This window comes from Panicum virgatum, chromosome 7N (assembly GCF_016808335.1).
Source record: "Panicum virgatum strain AP13 chromosome 7N, P.virgatum_v5, whole genome shotgun sequence".
Lineage (NCBI taxonomy): Eukaryota > Viridiplantae > Streptophyta > Magnoliopsida > Poales > Poaceae > Panicum > Panicum virgatum.
The window spans coordinates 38,437,635-38,459,027 of record NC_053151.1 but is presented as its reverse complement, the minus strand read 5'-3'; the positions used below and the strand labels follow the sequence as shown (position 1 = coordinate 38,459,027).

General features: G+C 53.9%; 3 protein-coding genes across 4 annotated transcripts; 2 read left to right on the top strand and 1 right to left on the bottom strand.

Annotated features, from left to right (window-relative positions):
- The first annotated feature begins 1,438 nt into the window (after window positions 1-1,438).
- LOC120683925 lies at window positions 1,439-3,973 on the top strand. The gene is made up of 6 exons (XM_039966020.1): window positions 1,439-1,616; window positions 1,726-2,207; window positions 2,950-3,127; window positions 3,214-3,296; window positions 3,389-3,458; window positions 3,544-3,973. Exons 1-6 carry the CDS (start codon window positions 1,565-1,567, stop codon window positions 3,666-3,668), a joined length of 990 nt encoding a protein of 329 aa, XP_039821954.1. The 5' UTR covers window positions 1,439-1,564; the 3' UTR covers window positions 3,669-3,973.
- A 1,442-nt stretch (window positions 3,974-5,415) lies between these two features.
- LOC120681612 (ABC transporter G family member 11-like) lies at window positions 5,416-10,243 on the bottom strand. Of its 2 annotated transcripts, none has more exons than XM_039963178.1 (10): window positions 9,776-10,243; window positions 8,408-8,697; window positions 8,136-8,307; window positions 7,875-7,997; window positions 7,637-7,765; window positions 7,335-7,529; window positions 7,117-7,203; window positions 6,759-7,031; window positions 6,094-6,201; window positions 5,416-6,004 (listed from the first exon to the last, which is right to left on the bottom strand). In XM_039963178.1, exons 1-10 carry the CDS (start codon window positions 10,241-10,243, stop codon window positions 5,672-5,674), a joined length of 2,178 nt encoding a protein of 725 aa, XP_039819112.1. In that variant the 3' UTR covers window positions 5,416-5,671. The 2 variants fall into 2 exon arrangements, with proteins under 2 accessions (XP_039819112.1, XP_039819113.1); XM_039963179.1 differs by lacking the exon at window positions 9,776-10,243 and adding an exon at window positions 8,800-9,759.
- Window positions 10,244-15,987: 5,744 nt separating this feature from the next.
- Window positions 15,988-16,729, top strand: LOC120681235 (skin secretory protein xP2-like). The gene is made up of 2 exons (XM_039962750.1): window positions 15,988-16,472; window positions 16,558-16,729. The coding sequence occupies exons 1-2, from the start codon at window positions 15,988-15,990 to the stop codon at window positions 16,727-16,729; spliced, it is 657 nt and encodes a 218-aa protein (XP_039818684.1).
- Window positions 16,730-21,393: the final 4,664 nt, after the last annotated feature.

The following is a 21,393-nucleotide window of genomic DNA, read 5'->3' as shown; positions in this document are numbered from 1 at the left end:
GAATTCACATTGCAAGACCAAAAATACAATACTTTCAATGAAGACAAATATATATTTCTATATAAGGTATTATTTTTACTAAGAGTTCATCATCCACCACAAATATGATGAAAATTGTGGCTATAAGGTATTATTTTTACAAAGAGTTCATCATCCACCACAAATATTATGGATAATATGGCACCTTGGTTTGTGCTATTTGAACAAATGAATGACAATGAAACAAACAAATATTTGGACAAATATATTTTGAAATAAAAGCCTAAATGTTAAAATAAAAAGGAGCTAGCTACCCGCGCTATTTGCGCGGACCACCTCGCTAGTACTCTTTAATTGAAAGAACAACTTGCAGGATCCAGAAAAAAAAAGGTCGCACCATGATCCGTTTGAGATTACATGTTTAACCTTTCATTAATTGCAACCAGCTTTCGTAGCTCGGTTAGAGCACCCGTTTAGTAAGCGGGAGGTCTTGAGTTCGACTCTCAACAAAAGCATTTTTCTTCTTGTTTTTTCTGCCAAAAGGAACCTTCGAATTTCTCAAGACAATCTCTTCTGGCCTGCATGAAAGACCGCTAAATTTTTGTTTAGCAGAATTCTGAACAACATTTTATTCAAAAAGCTATTGACTGAGTTCACATACCGATATATCAATATATAGTACAAATGGACCCCCCTCCCCCTAGCTCGCTGGCTGCCGCGCCCTCTCCCCTACCTCGAGGTAGAAGATGAAGGGTCAGAGACGGGCGCCGCGTGCTTCTGCGATGGCTCGGAGAAAAATCACGCGCATGATAAATAGAAATCACCGTACAAATGTACAATCTTTCAAGTTTCCGCTGAACTTTCTGCTTTGAATTCGAATTGGATATACTCACCAGTATCACAAATCATAAATTTGATCCAGCACACACAATCCAGCCCATTATCAGAGTGTGCCCACGGCGCAAAACCTAAAAGGCCCAAGTGTGCCGAAGCAGGAACCCAAACAACCCAGTCACGAGTCACGACCAGGGTTCACCTAACCGGTGGGAACCGGTCCGGTTTGGGCCGGTACCAAACCGGCCCAAATTCAAAATTCAAATTTAAATTCAAAAAAATGAAAAATTCCTTAAAAAATTCTAAAAATACTTCAAGGTGCGACGAATCTAATGGTGTCAAATTTCTCAAAAATTCGTTCGTTTAACATACTTTTCGGGCATTTAAAGTTAAAACAAAAAAGAAAAGGAAAAAAAAATGAGACGGTCCATTAAAGCCCACTTGGTAAACCGGTCAAACCGGCCGATAAACCGGTCTAACCAGCCGGTATACCGGTTACACATGCGATTTTAAATTTAGATTTGAATTCAAACCAGCCGGTAAACCGGTCAAACCGACCGGTAAACCGGAACCGGTGGGCGCCGGTTGTCTAACGAATCGGTTAGGAAAACACTGGTCACGACACGACTCTTCGGCGCGAAGCCTTTTCAAATCCGCGCCAAATCCCCCAGCGGGGCAGCCCCAGCACGGCGCCTCCCTCGCCACACGACGGGAAGACGAAAGCAGAGGCCGCCGTCGCGGAGCGTAAGCCATGAAGTTCAAGGCCTTCTTCACCGACGATGGCATCTCCCTCCTCGACAAGCGTAAGCGCCGCATATTACACAAGCATAACCTCCCTCTCCTCCTCTTCCTCCGTCTCTCCCGCAATTCGTCGAGCATCTCATGCGTCCCCCGCGATTTTTTGCCGCGCAGGGTTCCTACCTGCCATGGACAAGGTGGGCCGCATCTGCCATGTCTTCCTCACGCCCACGCACGCCATGCTCCTCCACAACCTCCTCGGCGCCACGGCCGCGGGGCCCGACGGCGGCGGCCCGCAGTGCGTCGCGCAGTTCGCCAAGGACCTCCTCTTCCGAGAGTACAACCTGTCCTCGCGGAACGGGAACCAGATCGCCTTCTCCGTCGAGGTGCCGCTGCTCCAACGCGCGCTCCGCAGCGTGCTCGCCGTCCACGCGCAGCCGCCGGCCGCCGGGGACGCCCCCGGTGCCCCCGCGATACAGGTGAGGCTCGTCAACAAGCTGCCCGCAGGGTCGCGATCCGCCACGCCGTTCCTCACTTTCGAGACCAAGGGCGCCCGCGCGGCCGTCGTGCAGGATGTGCCCATCTCGCGCCCTCTCTCTCGCTCCGACGTCGAGCGTTTGCAGGCCGCCCTTGACGCCGCCAAGGATCTCCCTCAGGTGTGTAGCGTTCATGTAGCCTCTTATGGTTCCGAATCATCTATGAAACCGAAAAACGGTCCTATGGTTCAAGTTCACCTGATTAATTCGGACCCAAATTTAGCCACACATTCAAATTTACAACGATTGAACCTAATGTAAGTGATGCTGACTATGCAATTCTAAGCGGGATTAATTTGTAATTCGATGGATGAACTAAGGGTTACCATGTTTCTTTTCATATACATATTCCTATTGAAAGGTTGGTTCATGAAGTGAATAATGTTTTGGATTCAACTCTGAACACATTTGTCCTGATGAAACTATGAACTGCATACTTGTTAAGATATTTGGGTTCTTAGAGAATGGGGTCTGATCCAGGAATTCATGCTTAGCAAATTTGTAAAAAGGCACTTGCCTGCAGTATTGGACAAGAGCAACCTACACTAGCAGAATACCAATATTGAATTACCAAACATGTATTTTGAATATTTTATGTTTACAACTGCAGGAATGCTCATTTTGTGCTGAAATTGAGTTACATTCTCTATTACTTGTTCGCCAAACCACTTTAAACTTCAAACAATCCAACTACACTTTCTTCAGGGGAAGTGTGCTTCCAGTTTTGAGGGGTCTGTATTTATTCATTTTTATGTTGTTAAGACCATTGGCCTGTGCACTCATGTTAATTAGAAAAAAGAGCCTTTCTTAGCTGGCAGTAGCCCTAATGGGTGGTCGCACATGGTCGGTGTCCTTTGTGCAGACTCTAGTCCAGGTTCCTGATCTGCCACAATTGCAAAGCTTAGTGGATCGTCTAAAAAATGTTGGTGATCTGCTAACAGTAGCTGTTACAAAATATGGCGATCTCCATCTTCAAGTTTCCACTTCTCTAGTTACTGTTGGCTCTGAATTCAGGAAGCTTCGGGTTGTTGGCGATCGTGGTAAGATATGGCACTTGGTAGTTTCAATCAGCATTAATTTCCTTATGCTCCAGCCTCAGCTGGCACCATATTGCTCTGCATTTCAGCAAATGCACCCGTCGGAGATCAAAATTTGACTGCTTCGACTCGTATGGATATGGCAGTTGTGAGAGGGGAAGCACTCTCAGTGGTATTGTTCCTGAGCTCCACTTATTTTACTCCCCCACTCTTCTTTTCGTGCTATCTATTTCACTGATTTCTTTTCATTCTATTTCCTGGCAGCAAGTGAATATGAAGCACCTTGTTAAGAGTCTACACTGTCACTTGGCCAAGCCAGACTATACCTTCTATGGTGTGTTTTCACTTTTCAGCTGTAATATCAGTGTGTGTTCAACAGAGACTTTTTTCCTTTAACATTTTTCTCACTATTTGTATAGGCATCGCTCCTGGTGGTGCTTGCTTAACAGTTGTATTCCAGTACTTCATCCCGGGAACTAGATTGGCAGACAAGTCAATCAGCTTCTACTGCAGGCTTCCTGTCCTTGATCCTGGGTCCAGTTAAATAATTTACTGTACATAACTAGCTCTATATGCCAGCAAAGAATATTAGGTAAGACTAGTAGATTAGCTGTTGCATATTTTTCTTCTTGTCTACCTTATGACTTGTTTGTGACTGCAATATATTGGCATCACAGCTAGTGATCTGCTGCTTTATGTGAAAAATATTGAAAGTGCATTGTAAGGGCCGTATTGCCATTTTGGTAATCTGTTGGCACTTTAATCCTGACATGTAAACATATGCTTGGATTTGTTAGTTTCACTTACTGGCAACCTATTGCACTAAAGCTGGTATTACCTATTTGTGTATCAGAATTGATTCTTCATAATTTGTTTTGCTGTGCTCTGTTGATGGTATATTATGAAGCTATTGCTTAGCAAAAAATTAAGGTGGCTATTGCAATAGATGCACATCACAGTGAACATCAATTAGATTTTGGCAGGTACTTCCACATAAAAGTTAGGGCATCACCTGAATTTTGGTCAGCATGATTGCACAAAGGCCAAAAAAAAAGCTGGTCCTGCAGTTAGGAAATCCTTGCTTGATGCAGAATCTTTTTTTTCAGTATTGCACAAAAATGGCTCTTCATTTAATGGGATCTATTTTTGACACCTTCTATGCCTGGATCAAACCTTTCGATGAAATGTTGAGTTTTCCATCAATGCTATTACAAGCTTGTCCTTATGACATTCACAGTGGTCATATAAACTTGTATTGGAATCTTCCACATCATTAACTAAAGTCTTAACTCTTAAGGTACCATAGAGAACCTTTTCTGAGGTTTATATCACAGTAACTTTCCTCTTCTCTACCCCTTCAACAATTTACATGTACGTATCTTCTTGGTCTAATATGAAGTGCTGCATCTTCTTAACTATACAAGTGTACTTTATCTCCTGTCTCTCTCTTGTAAGCAAAATGCTAATGTGGCATTCAGATACCCCAATGTTTTGGCAAAGCAGTTCATAGAGGTGGGGTCCACTAGTCCATAGGTATGGTAAATACCACAATGGTAAAAGTTATATTGGGTCCCATCAAAGTAGCACCAGATAAAGAGGCACAGTACAGATATCATGTGGTCTGCAGGCAGACGCTTGTTCAGATCAACGAGGACGTGCCAGAGCACATATCTATCAAGATCTTCATCTCTACCACCATGACATTTAAGAATGCCAGAGCACATATTTATCTGACCGACACCTCCTATTCCATAGAGAATCCCAGGTTCTCTCTACTCGTGTTTTTAGTAAACCTTACTCTATTGTAATGGCACCAAGAGTCCAAGACATAGAACCATAGTATTAGATTCATCACTGATTATTTTCTTCATTCAGAAATTGGAGTGTAAGTTGCATTGAAGAACACAGGTAAAAGGGATAATTGGCTTTGAAGTTGAACCTCATGTCCTTGGCCTGGCGCCCTGGCTTAAAGGGGACAAGACTAAATTATTCTGTACTATCATCATTTTTTTTACATAACCTTACTAGGGTTCTTGATCTGGTTTGAAATATATACTAGCTCGTGCCTGCTACTCGCCGCACTGATTAAAGTCAAACACGACTTGAATGAATCCATGTGAAATGTTGTGAAACTTGACAACCTAACTAATCACAGAGAGTACCATTTTGATCTTGTTAGGGGGCATTTAGAATTGCTTCAATATGTAGTACTACTTTGTGTAATGCTCAAGCCAGCAAAATCAATGTGACGATACAGTGCAGCCATGTGAGCCGTACTCTCGTGCCTTTAGTGCTCCAACCTTTTCTTCGTCTGTTTTCAAAAGCAGCCAATAAATCCTCAACAATCAGTTATGTGTCACTCGGCATCTTTCCGTCTGATGCCGCTTTGCTCACATTACATGTATGTATACCTGTACTCAAATTAGCTTTGGTTCCAAAACGTATGATACCAGCTCCTCTCATCTCTTAAATACGTACAATACAACACCAAGAGCTGGGAGAGAAATGCCTATTCCTGCTACCACCCAAAACAACCAGCTTTGCCCTCTAGCCCTCGTTGGATCCAAGCTCTGGATCCACAACATAGCCTCGTAGGGAGGGCGTCTTGCCGAAGGTTGAGCTCGGGGCTTTGTTCTGCATCCTTTTCCTGGCGATGTGGCCACGGATCCATGGCAGCACGTCCTCGTTGATCTTGATCATGAGGAAGAACAGGGTGCGGTAGATGAAGATCATGCTGAAGATAACCGACAGGTCAATCCACTTGGACCTGTTCACGTTGATCTGGAAGATGTACTTCAGGATGAACTCCCCAGGTATCCTGGGTTGATCTGGGTACTGGTTGTCAAATACGAGGCCTTTCATATCGTTCTGGCATTGGCCCTGTTAGATGTATAGAGTTTAATGTTAAATTTCAGGTTGGAGTCTGGCGTGTATTGTATTTCTCTGCTCCTGTGTGGAACCGAATTTACCTGCAGCGCCCAGTAGTGGAAGCTGATGTACTGCATGGGGTATCTCCAAAATGGCTTTGGGATGTCGTACGGAAGTCTGAAGTATCCAGACACAAGCATAAATATTCCCTGTTCAAGGAAAATAGTTAGGGAAAAAAATTCTTCTTGCTGAGCCCCGAAGCTGGAACTGCCTATGGGAAGTAAATTGATGCTTGTGTGTGGTGGTATCAAACTGCTGAAACATTAGATTACCAATAATATATCTTCTGCAGTAACAGCTAAAGCAACTTAAATTTTTTTGCCACTGATGGTAACTAAAAGTTCGCCTGTAAGATATCTCATGCTGTCCTTAAATTTGTATTGATCAATATATAGTGAAGCTCCAAATAATACTGGTCAGTACTGTTTCTACAAGCTTGATGACTTCTTGGATCAGCACATGTTATCAACTTTAGAGGTCATATATGTCAACTTATGCCATAATTAAAGTGCAGACCTAACAGCTGAACTGAACAAGCTATCAACTTCTCTGTCCACTCTAGGGATATTCGAATGAAATTGGTTGCAGGATGAAAGTTTTTTCTCTATAATCCCATCCATAACCACATATCCTAATACGTAACCCAAGCAAAAATAGGTTATAAGGGCACAGAAAATGACATGAGAAACGGGTGAAAATGCCATACCTGAATTCCAGCTCCTATGATGATACCCATGAGAAAATTGGGAATTACACTGGCAATTGCCATCATTAAGCTCTCGACCACGGTGACACTGGCGTATAGGTTCAAGACGAAGAAGATATAGTGTTCGAAACCAGGATGGAGGCGCACCATAAAGTAGCATATGGTTCCCGACAAGAAGCATATCAGGATCAGGAACGGTGTTGCTGAGATGGTGTTGCTGATAACAAATGCCACAACACCATAGTGCCCATTCAGCCGTTCCCGCTGGAAAACCTATATAAATGAAGCAAGGGAAGGTGAGGACAATTCATATAGCATTTTCTAGCTTGGAGATGAAATATTACTGTGTGAATTTCACCTTCATTTCTTCAACAAATGAAGGGAATCCTCCGATGGACATAAATGTAACGAACCCAAAGACGAATGCAGAACAAGCAGCCCGGGCCTGCAGAGACAAGGTAGTGAATGCACTAAAATCATTCATATCCTTCATGACTGCTCATGTGACTACATTATTGTACGTTCACATCAGCTCAGCCCAGAAGTTCGTAACTGATTTCTTTTCTTTATTCTTACCAGGATGGATGTGTATTTGGTGCCGACGTCCAGGTATATTGTGCCGATGCAAACTGTCACGAGGAGATAGATGAGGAGCCTGAGCCAGTAATACCCAAAGTCCCGTGACATGTTGATGAACGAGCGCTTGGTCAGGGTGCAAGCCTGCATCAGGAAGCTGGCCTGGCTGCCACCTGAATCCAGCACGGTTCCTTTCTGCACCGAACAAGATGGTTATTTCCTGCCCCAGACGCAATATGATTATGGACACGAGAAACAGGTACAGCATATCAATGTTTGCTTTGATGACTTGGAGCACATACTATTCGCGAGATATCGTTGACTCTCTCCCTTGCGGCGTAGTAGTACTGGGACCTGCTGTATGATGCAATCAACTTCCTGATGGCCTCTGATGTGGTCATCCTATCCAGTGGGTCGTCGGACCTCTCAATCTTTTCATGAACGCCAAAAGTTAGATAATTTATTTACAGCAGCGAACAAGGCATCAAGGTCAATTTAAAGGTTCTATTGGATTTGTCTATAGATCAGTTAGCTTGTTACCCTTGCTTTCATTGATCCTTTGAGGGTGGCCTTCACTTTGTCAAAGTCGGAGTTGACGCACCTGAGGAAATGGTCCGACGGATTCCTCAGAGGCGGGCAGGGGAAACCGGCTGAAGCAAAGAACTGCAGCCGACGAGCAAGGAGTCAGTCGTCCGATCACCCTGTTGTGCCGTGTCTAATTACAGCTGCGGTGTGGAGGCATGGCGTCCTGGTGCCAACCACTAACCGTAATGGAGAGTGGGGAGAAAAAGTCATAACTACCTCACATGCTTGCGATGCTTGGCCGAAGTAGACGGTTTTGCCACTGGAGAGCAGGAAGAGCATGTCGAAGAGCTCGAATACCTCGCTACTGGGCTGGTGGATGGATGCAATCACTGTCCGGCCGTCCCTGGCCAGGCCCCGCAGCGTCTGCGTCACGAAGAACGCCGACGAGCTGCACATGTACACAATCGGAGCACGGTTAATTTCAACTCTTCTTCCCCGGTAACATTTAGCAGCCAGCAGAGGAGTGGTGATCTGGCAGGCGAAGGTACCTGTCGAGGCCGCTGGTGGGCTCGTCGAGGAAGAGGAGGCGCGGCCGCATGAGGAGCTCGAGCGCGATGCTGACGCGGCGCTTCTCGCCGCCGCTGACCCCGCGGAGGTGCCAGTTGCCGATGACGGTGTCGGCGCAGTCCTGGAGCCCCATCTCGATGATGGTGCCCTCCACCAGCGCGCGCTTGTCCTCCCGCGGCATCTTGTCCGGCAGCCGCAGCAGCGCCGAGTAGCCGATCGTCTCCCGCACCGTCAGCGTCCCGATCAGGTTGTCGTCCTGCGTCACGTACGCCTGCCCAAACCACACATCATCTCCACCATCAGGAACAAACTTAAAACAGAAACTAACCAGCTTGTAACTAAGAAATCAGCAGTAAATTAATCCGCAACAAACTTTAACCGCGAACGCCGCAACCAAACGGCCCGTTGTCACCATAAATTCGGAGCAGGATCGGAGAGCAAGCAAGCTAAGCCCAGCTGTCAGAATTTATGCCGTGTAGGTGGCTTCAGTCTTGGCCTCACTCATTGCAGCCATGTCGACAGCAGGGTACCGACTGGACGATCTCGGCCTCCAATTTTTCCCCCCTCTCGGACACGAGAAGATGCAGTGCAAAATTTTCACGAACGGCGAGTACGGTCTGAGCTTGAATGCGTTGGCAGTGGTGGCGCCGTGGAGCCGCTCGGCACCTAACTGCATTACAGGCCGGATCGGAGGTCTCCCTTTCGCCATCTGGGACGGATGCGAAAATAAACGGCCCGAATCGACTGGATTGGACGTGTATCCGCCGCTAATAATACCTTGCCGGCTAGCCGATCTCTCGTGGCCTTGGCCGACATGAAATGAGCCCTTTGCCCCTACCTGTTAGTGGCACTAGTAGGAGTAGCCGAGTAGCTAGTCAAGTAGGAGTACTACTCCTAGTGAAGACGTGAAGTGAATATGTGAACAGCTAGCCACGTAGGATTATCTTCTTGATTTTTTAGGGAAACCTATTTACAGGCACACTTATCAACGATATTTAGTTTTCAGTTTACCACAGTTATGCAAGCGTATTACCAGATCCTGGTCCCTTGAGATAGTTCAGAAACGATTTGCATGCTGCGAGATGCCAGTTATGGGTGAAAGATTCGACCAACTTCCATGGCCCAAAGAGCCTATCTAAGAAACCCTTAACGGTATTACTAGCTGCTATATATGGATGATCTGAAGTTCTGAACTGAAGTGGTAGTACGGAATATCTGGTTGCTCAAAAATAGAACGGCGATTTTTCTGCTTCTTTTTTGGATGAGTGCTGAGCCGACTCAAAAATGAACTGGAAAGCAGGAAGCAGCAGGTGGATGCAGATAAAATGGGCAGATCAGTCAGCATGTACCGCGGCGCCGAAGGAGAGCTTGGCCTTGCGGCCGTTGAGGAGCACGTTGCCGGAGAGGAAGGCGTTGGTGGCGAGGCGGCCCGCGAGGGCGTCGAGGAGCGTGGACTTGCCGGACCCCGAGGGCCCCATGAGAGCGGTGAGCGAGCCGGGCTCGGCGTAGCCGGTGAGCTCGTCCAGCACCGTCTGCGTCTTGCCGGGGCCCAGCGCCACGGTGACGCAGAGGTCCTTCCACGTGAGCCTGGCCGACACGTCCGCGATGAGCGCGGCGGGGCCGGCGCCCGGCGGGAGCGCCTTGCTGTCCCGCCACAGCGTCTCGCTGAGCGGGCTGAGCCCCACCACCATGGCGGCGCCGCCCGCCGCCGCCGACGCGTTGGCCTGCAGCTCCACCATGGCCTGCCCGGCCGCCGCGGTCCGCTGCGTCGCCCCGTCGCCGCCCTGCGGGTCTCCTCCGCCGCCGCCCGGCCTCATGGCTGGCTGCGGGCGCAAGGATCGGAGAGACTGCTTGGAGGGAGGGAGGGCTGGGAGATCAGGATGAGAGGAGGCTAGTAGCCAGCGTTTGGAGAGACCGTCCCGGTCGATGCGGTGGAGAGGCAGCTAGCGCGGCAGTAGTTTTAAAGGAGGAAAAGCATGCATGCACAATAAAGGGGGGGAGTTAATGGGTGGATGGATCAATCAGGGCAGCCTCGGTGGTGCCGTTAAACACTCTACAAAGCCGCCACGTAGGAAAGAGAATTGAAGAGAGAGAACGGCAGGTGTTTGTTTCGCGCTATTGTAGCGCGCTAGGAATAATAATAATTTTGACCACTAATTACGGTGTCAAATAAAGTCAGTTTACAAAACCAACTTCGAAATCCCGCACTAGTGATCCTAGAGAATCTAATGAGGTCTTTGACCGCGCGATTAGAGGATGGTTACTTATCGGTGTCCTGACCCGGAGGTCCGGATCCCAACTAGTAAATGCTGCGTGTTTCCTCGTCCCAGATGTTGATGCAAGAGGCAACACAGTAACGCACGGGTTTATCCTGGTTCCGGCCGCGGGGTCGTACGTCCAGCAAGGGGGTGTGGGAGGGCACTGTATTATGTTGCACCGGAGGTGCCTGCAGTAGGGGGTACAGACAAGGCGAGAGAGGGAGGGAAGCTCCCAAGTCTCTGCTAGAGGAGAAGCTGATTGAGGCGAGTGACAATATCGAGTGCTGAGCGTTGTGCTCGTGTGAGGATGATCGCGAACGTCCCCCCTTAAAGGAAGCCCGTCTCCTCCTTTTATAGTCACAAGGAGGGACGATGTACATGCGCAGGGGAACGTGGAAGTCGTCGTTTTCCCCCGAATCGCGGGGGTGCAGTGGTCGAATACTGTGGGAAGTACACTATGGGGCATGGCATCGGGCGTGGCAGTCGTCCTAGGTATCGTCCTTGGTCTTGCAGAGATCGCGCCGGCGTCCTGCCAGCCCCAGCAGGCGGCGTGGTTGTCGCTGTAGGGTGTACAGTCCTCCAGATGTGGCGTGGTGACGTTCCGTGGGCCCTGCACGTCAGGGTCTTGCGTGTACCAGCGGTAGCGGGGCACGCGGCGGTCCCGGATCCCCCTGAACGGAGTGCTAGCGCGCGCACTAGAATGTCCGGGAGACACGTGGAGGTCCCGGGCCCCTCGAGGGGGGAGGTCCAGGCCTCCGGCTGCCAGTGCTGAGTGTCCCTCCTTGAGGGGCACGTGGCGACACCGGACTCCTTCCCGAGCAAGAGGCGGGCCCGGGGCCATACGTGTGGTGAGGTGGAGTCCGGACAGCCGGAGTTGGCAGAACAGTAACAGGAGCTGTGACGAGCACGTCTCGTCCCGCGTCGCAGGCTCACAGTGCTACCACAGCGTCCGGGATGGCGGAGCAGTGACCGGAGTTGGCGGGCGGGACTCCGGTCACAGCCACCGTGGGGAATGGCGGTCTGACGCCGTCTGTCCCGGGTGCTGTGGAGGAGTGGTTGGCATTCAATGCCTCCGTATGACGGGGCGAGTGAGCGGCAGGGCCGTTTGTCCTTTACGCCGAGGGGTGGCCTCGAGCGAGGCGGAGATGAGTTGCCTGCTCAATGGTAGGTTTGCTACCCTCGAGCGAGGCGGAGATGATTCGCCCTGCTCGAGGGTAGGTTCGCTACCCTCGAGCGAGGCGGAGATGTGGGGCGCAGTCGAGGGTCTCGATGGGAGCCCTCGAGCGAGGCGGAAATCGCCCTGTGGGTCCGAGGGGGTATGTGAATGGGCCGCATGCTGGGCATCTTTGAGTCCTTTCCTTTCTTCCAGATTGAAAGGAGGCCGTGGGCCTTCGTGGGCCCAGTTGCTTAATATGTGTTTTGCGTTTTTAGGGTGATCTTAGTACCCCGATTATGGTGTCCCTAATCGTGGTACCCGACAGTAGCCCCCGAGGCTTTGGTCGAGTCATCGGATTCGGCCAAAGGGTATTTCGGCGATTTCACCCCTTGATGTGATCGATCGATGCAGCGCTCCCGCCGGGCGCACTTGGGTGCCAGCCCAGCGGATGTGACAACTCGTCGGTCGGGGTAGTGCGCCTGCGAAGAAAGTACTTCGAGGCGCGCGCCTCTTCTTGTTTTGTTCCGGGGACAAGACGCGTCAGCGTGCTGAACGGGCCAAGGCCACGATGGCGCCTGCTGCTCTGCAACCAGTGTGTTTGCCACGCTGTGCCGTGCTCAGGGTCTCGGCCCTGCTCCCCCTGGTCGCCTCGCGGCGCGCCGTTCGAGGGCGGTCAGCCAGCGCCGATGCTGCGCCGCTCAGCATCCAAGGGCTCGGCTTTGCTTTGTCGCGTCGTGTCTCGGCACAGTGACCAAGGGTATCTTTCGCTCGTGGAGGGCCGCGCCGTCACGGGCGGTCCAAGTCTTCGCCCTTCGACAGGCTTGAAGCTTGGCGCCCGACGCAGCTATAAATAGGGGTCGTGGGACTCCCTTCTCTTTCCAACTTCCGTGCTCTTACTTCTAGCATCGCCTAAGTCTTGTAATGTTTTCCTTTGCCTTTCGCGACCGACCCCCAGATGGGGTGGCCTGGCTTTTTAGGCTTTGGTGTTAGAAGAATGCTTGCGAGCAGCGGGGGAAAGTCGGAGAGGGCGTGCGCACCATCCCTTAGCTTCAGTGGGATCAGCAGAAGAGCACTGGGCCCGTGGGGTCCTGCTTCTGCGATGTCCCCTAGCCTGAAGGGGGATGGAGACGCCTGACTATGGCGTTGGTTCCAGGTTTGGTGGCTGTTCTTCGCATCGTCCCCCCTGGCGACAAGGTTGCTCTCGGGGAGACGGCATGGAGGGTGCTGTCCGCCAGCTTGACCCCCCGCAGGGTCTTTGGTGGAGGAGATGCTAGAATAAAGCTTGTGAGGAGGGCATCCCGCTGGACCCGTGCGGTCTGGGGCTGTTCCTCGTAATCCTTAGCAGCCTGGCCGTCGCGCCAGCCAGGGGCTCGGTGCTTTTCTTCGTCGCTCACTCCTCCCCAAGACAGGGAAAATTGCCACGTAGGTGGCAATGCGTTTGTACTTTTTGACGGCTTTAAGCCGGTAGCATTTTGTAATCTTTGTTTATAAAGAGCAATGAAGTGTCCTTCTCCTTCGTGGAGAGGACGACTGAAAGTGTATGGGTGGGTGCCACCCCTGCAGGAGATTTCGGTCCTCGAATGTGTGAAGTTTTCTCTGTGGGGGCGCGTCAGCGCACCCGCGGGAGTAGCCCCCGAGACCTTGGAGGAGTGTTTGTACTCGTCCAAGGGCTATAAACGTCGCCCCGCTTGGTTGCTTCACTGGGGTGGCCGTCTAGCATCTTTTTCAGCCGGCATCGGCACTCTTTCAGCTGCCCTCGGCATTCTCAGTGCTGGCATAGCGACCCAGTATCCAGCTTAACCATCAGGCAGGCGTGCGTTAATAGTAGGGGTTTTGGTTAGACACACGGAACTTCACAATCGACGGTCGTCGACCTATTCGAGGGTGCGGCCTAAGCCGCGGTGTGTGAGGAGCCCCCGAGCCTTAGCCTACGTAAAGGCGTTCAGGGAACCCTCGACTTTGGTTACGGCCCTCGTCGCCCTTCCGCAGGGAGGAGGGGTGAAGCGCACCATGCTACCCATGCCCGGGCCGCGAGCTATGGCTGCTTCGGTGAGCTGTTATCGGGTAGTTCAAGTGGACGTCCATGCCCCGTTCGATAAGGGTCGGCTTGTGGTCCATGGACACGTCACATAAAGCACTTGCAAAGGTTCGCTAGGTGGGGCTCGGACCCATTCGATAGGGTCCGAGGGCTCGATGCTCTCCCTCGATGGGATCCCCCTGCTAGGCACCCTCGACTGGCCTTGAACACTGCGTAGGACGTCTCGACCTCCGTGTTCGAGGGTAGCTTGTACGGCACGTCCATGCAGTCCCTAACTCTGGCGATATGGGGCGCCTGTCGAACCCTCGACGGGCCAGGCTTCGAACCCCTGATCAGTAAGGCCTCGGAATAAGATTCCCTCAAGGGTGAAAAGCCCCCGAAAGAAATATTCCGTCACGGTTCGCAAGCGGCGCGGAGTCGCTAGTCATGTGCGCAGGTCTTCCGCAGGTCATGGGCGACGTGGCCCGATTCGTGCGGTGCGGTGCGGGCGCGCCTTTTCAGGCGGCTACCTCGGGTAGACGAAGCGGCGTGGGCGGCGGCTGACGGATGGAACAGCGCGATAGTCGCGCCGCGCCCGTCGGTTACCGCGCCGCAGTTATTGCTGAGTGCGCGCGTGGGAGACTTCGCGGTCGTGGGACCCATCTGTCGGTGACGGCAAAATCTACCGCGTTGAATGCGGCGGATTCGGGCCATGGCGGCGTATCCACGCGTCGTGGTGAAATAAAAGCGAGAGAGGGGGGACTGTTGGTACGCACCTGGCCATTTGCCTTCACCTCCCTTGCCTTCTTTGCCTCCCCTGCATCCTGAGCCCGCAGCCAACAGCGAGAGGAAGAAGAAGAAGAGAGCGAGAGCGTACCTTAGGTACCACCAAGCTTGCCTTCCCACACCTCCCCGTAGTTTGAAGCCATGTCAGATATCCGGGAGCCGGTGCCGTGGGGGAAGTCCACCTCCACAGAGGCGGTTCTGGAGCAGCGGTCACCGACCGGCTGCTGCCAATGAACATCAGCTCGGAGCGGCTGGCGTGGATTTCCCCACGGCCGGAGGAGACCGAGCCGAATCCCCCCGAAGGCTACGTCGTGAGCCTCGTGCGTCTGCACGAGCAGGGATTCGGCGTCCCCGTCAGCAGTTCGTGCGGGCGTTGTGCGAGCACTACGGAGCAGAGCTGCACAACTTCGGCCCCAATTCCGTCTCGCAGGCGGCGGTCTTCGTCACCGTCTGCGAGGGATACTTGGGGATCGAAGCCCACTGGGATCTGTGGATCCACCTCTTCCGTGGCGAGCTCTTCGTCGAGAACGTGTGGGGGCAACCGAAGAGGTTTGCGCACGCCAGAGGCCTGATGCTCCATCTGTGCCCGAGCCAGAAGAATCTCTACATCCCAAACAAGATGACCACCAACAACGCCGGGTGGACTCGTGGGTGGTTCTACCTGCGCAACTTCGGCAACAAGCTCACGGCCTTCACCAACAAGGTGCTTCGGGAGAGACTAGCCAAGTGGGACTGGGGGGTGTCGCCCCCAGCGCACCAAGCCAGGCTCGAGGTCCTCACCGAGGCGCTGGTGCACCTGGCGAGGAAGGGGTTGACGGCGGCTGCCGTCATCGCAAACTTCCACCGGCAGAGGGTGATTCCTCTGATGGAGAGAAGCCTGCCGATCTTCGGCCTCACCCCCGGGGTTCCAGCCTCGGGGTCGAGGACGTCGATGGTACTGCTCCCTCGAGGCATTGCTGCCCGGAGGGCAAGGAATGCGGTGGCGGAGTTCCCCAATGACGCAAACGATCTCTGGGAGATCAAGATGCGCCCCGAGCCGGGGTTCCTTTCATTGGTAAGTCTCGATTTCGATCTGTTGTCGATTCGTGTTATTCCTTTCCCCTTCCTGCTTCCTGACTCCGATTTAATTGCGTCTTGCCGGGGCTGAGCCGCAGGTGCCACCCCTCGAGGCCTCCGATCCCGGAGGAACGTGAGGTCAACCGCCTTCACGCAGAGGTGGTGAAGAGGCGGAAGGAAGCGGCGGAGGCTACCGCTGAAAGGAAAAGGAAGAGGAAAGCAAAGCACGAAAAGGCGTGCAAAATCGCTCGCGAGGAGGGGAAGCCGCGGCCCGCCACGCCCGAGTCCATGGACGAGGAGGAGGACACCTCGGATGCTGAGGCCAACCTCCCCGGTGATGTCGAGGCAGCAACAGGCGCGAATTCCCCGCCGGTATATAAAGAGGCTGGCGACGAGGACGCGCCAGCGACACCGCCTGAGACGAGGCCCGCAGCAGGGTCGTTGGCGGACCCGCCCCTCACGGGGATGGAGCGAAGGTCGCCCACGCCGGCGGCAGGACGAGGGTCACCCCCGCCAGCAGTGGGTGGAGGATCGTCTGCGCCTGCGGTGGAGCGGGGGTCGCCCCTGCCAACGACGGGTGAGGGGATCCCCACGCCCGCGATATCGACGGGCGGCGATGGGTCCGCGGCAAGCGCGGAGACGTCCGCGCAGATGGCCTCGAGGCCTCAGCCTGCTCCGAGGGTGACACCCTCGGATCAGGCGTCGAGGGGCGTCGGTGTGCCGCGGACCCGAAGGAGCGGCACGGGAAAACGCAGTATGAGTGCCCGGTCTGGGTAAGTGTTTCTGGTTTTATTTGTTGTGTTCATTTGATCGCTCCCCCAATCCTGCTGACCTCAGCCTTCCTTCCCCAATTTCTAGCTCCGGGGCCGTTGCCAAGGACGCAGCCCCACTCGCGCCGACCAAAGCCCTCAAGACTGGGGCGCGCGCCATGTCGCACTCGGCGCCGCAGCCCCCGCCCGTCGTGGATATCGTGGCGAAGGCCGCGAAGCTGCGGGAGGCCATGGCTCGCGGGGCCCAGGCAGCCCAATAGGCTCGAGCGCCGGGGAACGGGGGCGACGCCGGCCAGAGCGGAGCTGAAGCAGCTGCTCCAGCTGACGCCGTGGGGGAGGCCGGCTGGGGCGGCGCAGATGATGCCACCCGGCCGGTCGGACCGGCGCGGATAGCGCCGCCCGGCCGGTCGCGGAGGAGGGAGCTGGTGGGGGGGCGCAGGAGCGCCCCACCAGCCAAATGGAGGTGGAAACACTCGTCCCTGAGCCCCCGGGGGCTGGGGTCGAGAGAGTCACAGAGGAGGAGTCGGCGCCGGTGGTGGAGGAAGCCCACGTCCCGGTGCCCGCAGAGGCCCAGGACGAGGGTGTCGTTGAGTTGATGACGGCACAGATGGTGACGGCGCAGGCGGCGACGGACAGCGTGATCCCGGTGGTGCAGCTGCCAAACAGCAGCGAGGAGTTCGGGGATTCGGGGGACATTGACCCCGCTGCTGCAGCAAGCGCCGCCAACAAGATCGCTGAGTTCACGTCGGCCTGCGCGGAGGTGCTCGACGAGGGGACATCCGAGGGGCCCCAGCACGGGGCAATCATCCAGTCCGTGGTCCCCCCGGAGTTTCTCCGCGATGAGCGAGAGGAGGAGGCCGTCTGGCAGGCGCAGATCGAGGCAGGTTCTCAGATTCAGAACCACCTCGATTGCGCCCTGGAGCTCCATCGGACGACAGATTACCAGATCAGCCAGGTAAGCGGCTCCTCCCCGAGAATCATTCGTATTTTGGCCCTGATTTTATTTGTTTTACCCACGCCTTTCCTCTTGCAGCGGCTGAGGGACATCTCGCGCAAGAAAAGCGCCGAGATGAACCGGCTGTACTCCCAGGTACGCTGGCTTGGGCAGCACAATGCTGGCCTGGTGCTCCAGAGTGTCGACGCCAACACGAAGATGACAGATCTGGAGGCGCGTCGGCAGGCGCTGGAGGAGGAGTTGGCGCGGACCGTCGGTGAGCGCGACGTCCTGAGAGCTGCAGCGGAGCAGAAGGCTCAGGAAGCCGAGGCGCAAGCTTCCGAACTGTAGCGCATTAGGACGGCGGTCGGGCAGAAGGAAGCCGAACTCCAGCACAAGGGGGCCGAGCTCCAAGACAAGGAGGCCGAGCTCCAGCGCAAGAAGGCAACCGTCGCCACGCTCACCGGGACCCTCGAGGAGAAGGGCAAAGCTCTCGAGGAAAGAGAGAAGGCCCTCCGGAATGCGGAGACCGCCCTCAAAGAGAAGGAGAACTCCTTGTCTTCCCTCGAGCAGGCCGATCGGATCCAACGAGAAGAGGCGCAGAAGAATATCGCAGGTGAGTGCTCGAAATTTTGTTGTTGTTGGGTTCTAGTCTTTCGTAGCTTATCTTCGTTTCTTTGATCAGAGCTGAGGCAGCAAGTGGCAGACGAGACTGCGGCAAAATAGGCGGTCAACACCGCGCTCAGGGCGGCGCAGGCGGAGTACGCTGACCTGGAGCGAACCGCCGTGAGCGTGTGCCAGGAGCTCGAGGGGGTGGGCGCCGTGTCTGGTAGCTCGGTGATCAGCCGCCTGTGAGCGCTAGGTGGCCGGATCGCTGAGCATGCCAAGAGCGCCTTCCGCCTCGGTGTCCTACGAGCCCTCGATGTAGCCTCGACGCATTATATCATGGATCTCCAGAAGGTGCCGTTGGGGTACGTCATTCCCAACGACGCCGATGCGGACGCCGCGTTGGCTATCATGGACGACGCCGACGCAGCCGCCGAGGAGTTCGCCACTGCCTTAGCCGAGAAGCTCGAAGCTGACATCCCCCCGATAGCCGAGTTCGATGCTGTTGCAGATCCACAGAGGGGGATGATAACCTGTAGATAGACTGGGCCTCGAAGCTCATGTAATGAATTAGTATTTGTTGTAATCGCACTTTGTATTTATGAATAAAGAAATTCGTTATCGTTAGAATGAATAAAGAAATTCGTTATCGTTAGAATCGACAGTGTGGCCCATCGAGGCCTTGTGTATTCGAGCCTTCGTTTTCTTTATTCTATTTCCGTGTTCTCGAACGCGACTTAGATAAACTTCTGCGAGGAATTTCGTGTTCATAAGCGACGTAGGCGAGGGGTGGTGAGGGGGGTGCCGTATCCTGGAGGCGTAGGCGGCCCCACGACTCGGTGGGCCCCGTACCGTAGTTGCTTATACCTCGCGTCCATTTTTTCCAAGTGTACGAGAAGCTTAGAGACGGAAATTCTTCGAAAAAACGTTGGCGATTTTTGGGGACGTTCGGGGGTTCCCCCCGTAGTAGCCCCCGAGGGAGGCTTGTCTTTGCCGAGGGTAAAGCCAAGCGTACCTCAGTGTTTGTGCGCATCCGAGCCCTTGAGGGTCCGAAAGGTTCCCAAAAATAAACAAGTAAAGCGTACTTCTTTATTATTTCGAGAAATCGAAAATGCGAGTACAAACGATGTACAAATAGCTCGGCACTCTAAGGATAGAAGCGACATAGCTGCTGTATGTTTCAAGCATTGGTGAAGACTTCGCCGTTTTCGTTCGACAGCTTGTATGTGCCGGGCTTGAGCACCCCAGCCCGTGGCTCTGCTTGGGGTCGTCCTCAGGCTCCAAATAACCGAGGGTAACTCTGTGAGCCACCTCCGGCCAAACTTGTTCAGCTTGTTGAAGATCCTTGGTTTCAGTCCTTGGAGGATCATGCCATTTTCACGCTCCACTTGCCCGTTCGTCTGTGGATGCGCCACAGCCGACCAGTCCACACGTATGTGGAAGCTGTCGCAGAACGCCAAGACCTTCTTGCCTGTGAACTGGGGACCATTGTCGGTAATGATCGAGTTCGGGACCCCGAACCTGAAGACGATGTCGGTAAAGAATAGAACGGCTTGCTCGGATTTAATCTTGCCGATGGGTCGAGCCTCGATCCACTTGGAGAATTTGTCGACTGCCACCAGCAAGTGGGTGAAGCCCCTGGGCGCCTTCTGCAGCGGGCCGACGACGTCCAGTCCCCACATGGCAAACGGCCACGTGATGGGGATGGTCTGCAGAGCATGGGCCGGGAGGTGTGTTTTTCGAGCGTAGAACTAGCAACCCTCGCAGGTCCGCACGACGTCGGTGGCGTCGGCGACCGCGGTGGGCCAGTAAAAACCTTGCCGAAACGCGTTACCCACGAGGGTACGTGGTGCGGCGTGATGACTGCAGGTGCCAGCGTGGATGTCACGGATCAGCTCCTTGCCCTCGGGGAAGGGATGCATCGCTGCAAGACGCCCGAGGGACTGCACTTGTATAGCTCGTTGTCGATTAGGACGAAGGACTTGGCCCGCCTAGCAAGGCGCCGCGCCTGCGTGCAGTTCGAGGGTAGGTCCCCTCGAATCATCCAGTCAAGGTACTGGGCGCGCCAATCTTGCGAAGTGGAGGCCTCGTCGATCTCCATTGCTTTGGCCTCGTCCGCGGAGGAGGTCCCGAAGTCAATGTCCATGGGCTCGGCCTCGTCCGCCGGAGGGCCCGGCGGATGAGGGGCCCGATTCCACCGGATCTTTGAATTCGACGGAGGGTTTGGTGACGTCGCGAGCGAAGATGTTCGGGGGGGACGGTGGTCCGCCCCGACGCGATCTTGGCTAGTTCGTCGGCATCCTTGTTGTACTTGCACGGGACATGATTGAGTTCTAGGCCGTCGAATTTGTCCTCGAGGCGGTGCACTGCTTTGCAGTATGCCTCCATCTTCGGGTCGTGGCAGCTAGACTCCTTCATCACTTGGTCGATGACGAGTTGAGAGTCACCACACACGTCGAGGCGTTTGACGCCGAGCTCGATGGCGATGCAGAGGCCACTGAGGAGGGCCTCGTACTCCGCCATATTGTTAGACGCAGGAAAGTGTAAGCGTATTACGTATCGCATGTGATCTCCGAGGGGTGAGACGAAGAGGAGGCCGGCACCGGCGCCGGTTTTCATCACCGACCCGTCGAAGTACATGGTCCATCATTCGGCCTGGATTTGTGGTGGGGGTAGCTGAGTGTCCGTCCACTTAGCCACGAAGTCAGCCAAGACTTGGGACTATATTGCTTTGCGGGGGGCGTAGGTGAGAGTTTCTCCCATCAGCTCCACGGACCACTTGGCAATTCTACCCTCGGCTTCCCTGTTGCGGACTATCTCTCCCAAAGGGAAAGACGAGATCATGGTGACGGGATGGGCCTCGAAGTAGTGGCGCAGCTTGCGCGTGCCAAAACCACTGTGTATAACAGCTTCTGAATCTGTGGGTAGCATGTCTTAGTTTCAGACAACACTTCGCTGATGTAGTACACCGGTCGTTGGACGGGCAGAGCTTGGCCCTCCTTTTGTCTTTCGACAACGACCACCGCGCTGACCACTTGGGTCGTCGCGGCTACGTACAGATAGAGGGGCTTGCCATCCGCGGGTGGCGTGAGAATGGGGGCGTGAGTGAGTGATGCCTTCAGCCTGTCGAGGGCTTCTTGGGCTTCGGGGTCCACGTGTAGCGCTCGGTTTTCCTCAGGAGTCGATACAGGGGTAAGCCTTTCTCGCCGAGACGCGAGATGAATCGGCTGAGGGATGCTAGGCATCCCATGACCCTCTGTACCCCCTTTAGGTCTCGGATCGGTCCCATCCGAGTGATGGCTGAGACTTTGTCAGGGTTGGGTTCGATGCCCCACTGGGAGACAATGAAGCCCAAGAGCATACCTCGAGGGACTCCGAACACGC

What these genes read in the sequence shown, in the direction of transcription:
- LOC120681235 (XM_039962750.1), top strand. Translation starts at nt 15,988, where the DNA reads ATGGACGAGGAGGAGGACACCTCGGATGCTGAGGCCAACCTCCCCGGT. An exon ending in AGTATGAGTGCCCGGTCTGG is followed by an intron (nt 16,473 to 16,557) that starts GTAAGTGTTTCT and finishes CCCAATTTCTAG; the next exon opens with CTCCGGGGCCGTTGCCAAGG.
- LOC120683925 (XM_039966020.1), top strand. Translation starts at nt 1,565, where the DNA reads ATGAAGTTCAAGGCCTTCTTCACCGACGATGGCATCTCCCTCCTCGAC. An exon ending in CCGCCAAGGATCTCCCTCAG is followed by an intron (nt 2,208 to 2,949) that starts GTGTGTAGCGTT and finishes TCCTTTGTGCAG; the next exon opens with ACTCTAGTCCAGGTTCCTGA. An exon ending in GCCAGACTATACCTTCTATG is followed by an intron (nt 3,459 to 3,543) that starts GTGTGTTTTCAC and finishes CTATTTGTATAG; the next exon opens with GCATCGCTCCTGGTGGTGCT.
- LOC120681612 (XM_039963178.1), bottom strand. Translation starts at nt 10,243, where the DNA reads ATGAGGCCGGGCGGCGGCGGAGGAGACCCGCAGGGCGGCGACGGGGCG. An exon ending in AGCTCTCCTTCGGCGCCGCG is followed by an intron (nt 8,698 to 9,775) that starts GTACATGCTGAC and finishes TGGTTTGGGCAG; the next exon opens with GCGTACGTGACGCAGGACGA. An exon ending in AAGGATCAATGAAAGCAAGG is followed by an intron (nt 7,766 to 7,874) that starts GTAACAAGCTAA and finishes GTTCATGAAAAG; the next exon opens with ATTGAGAGGTCCGACGACCC.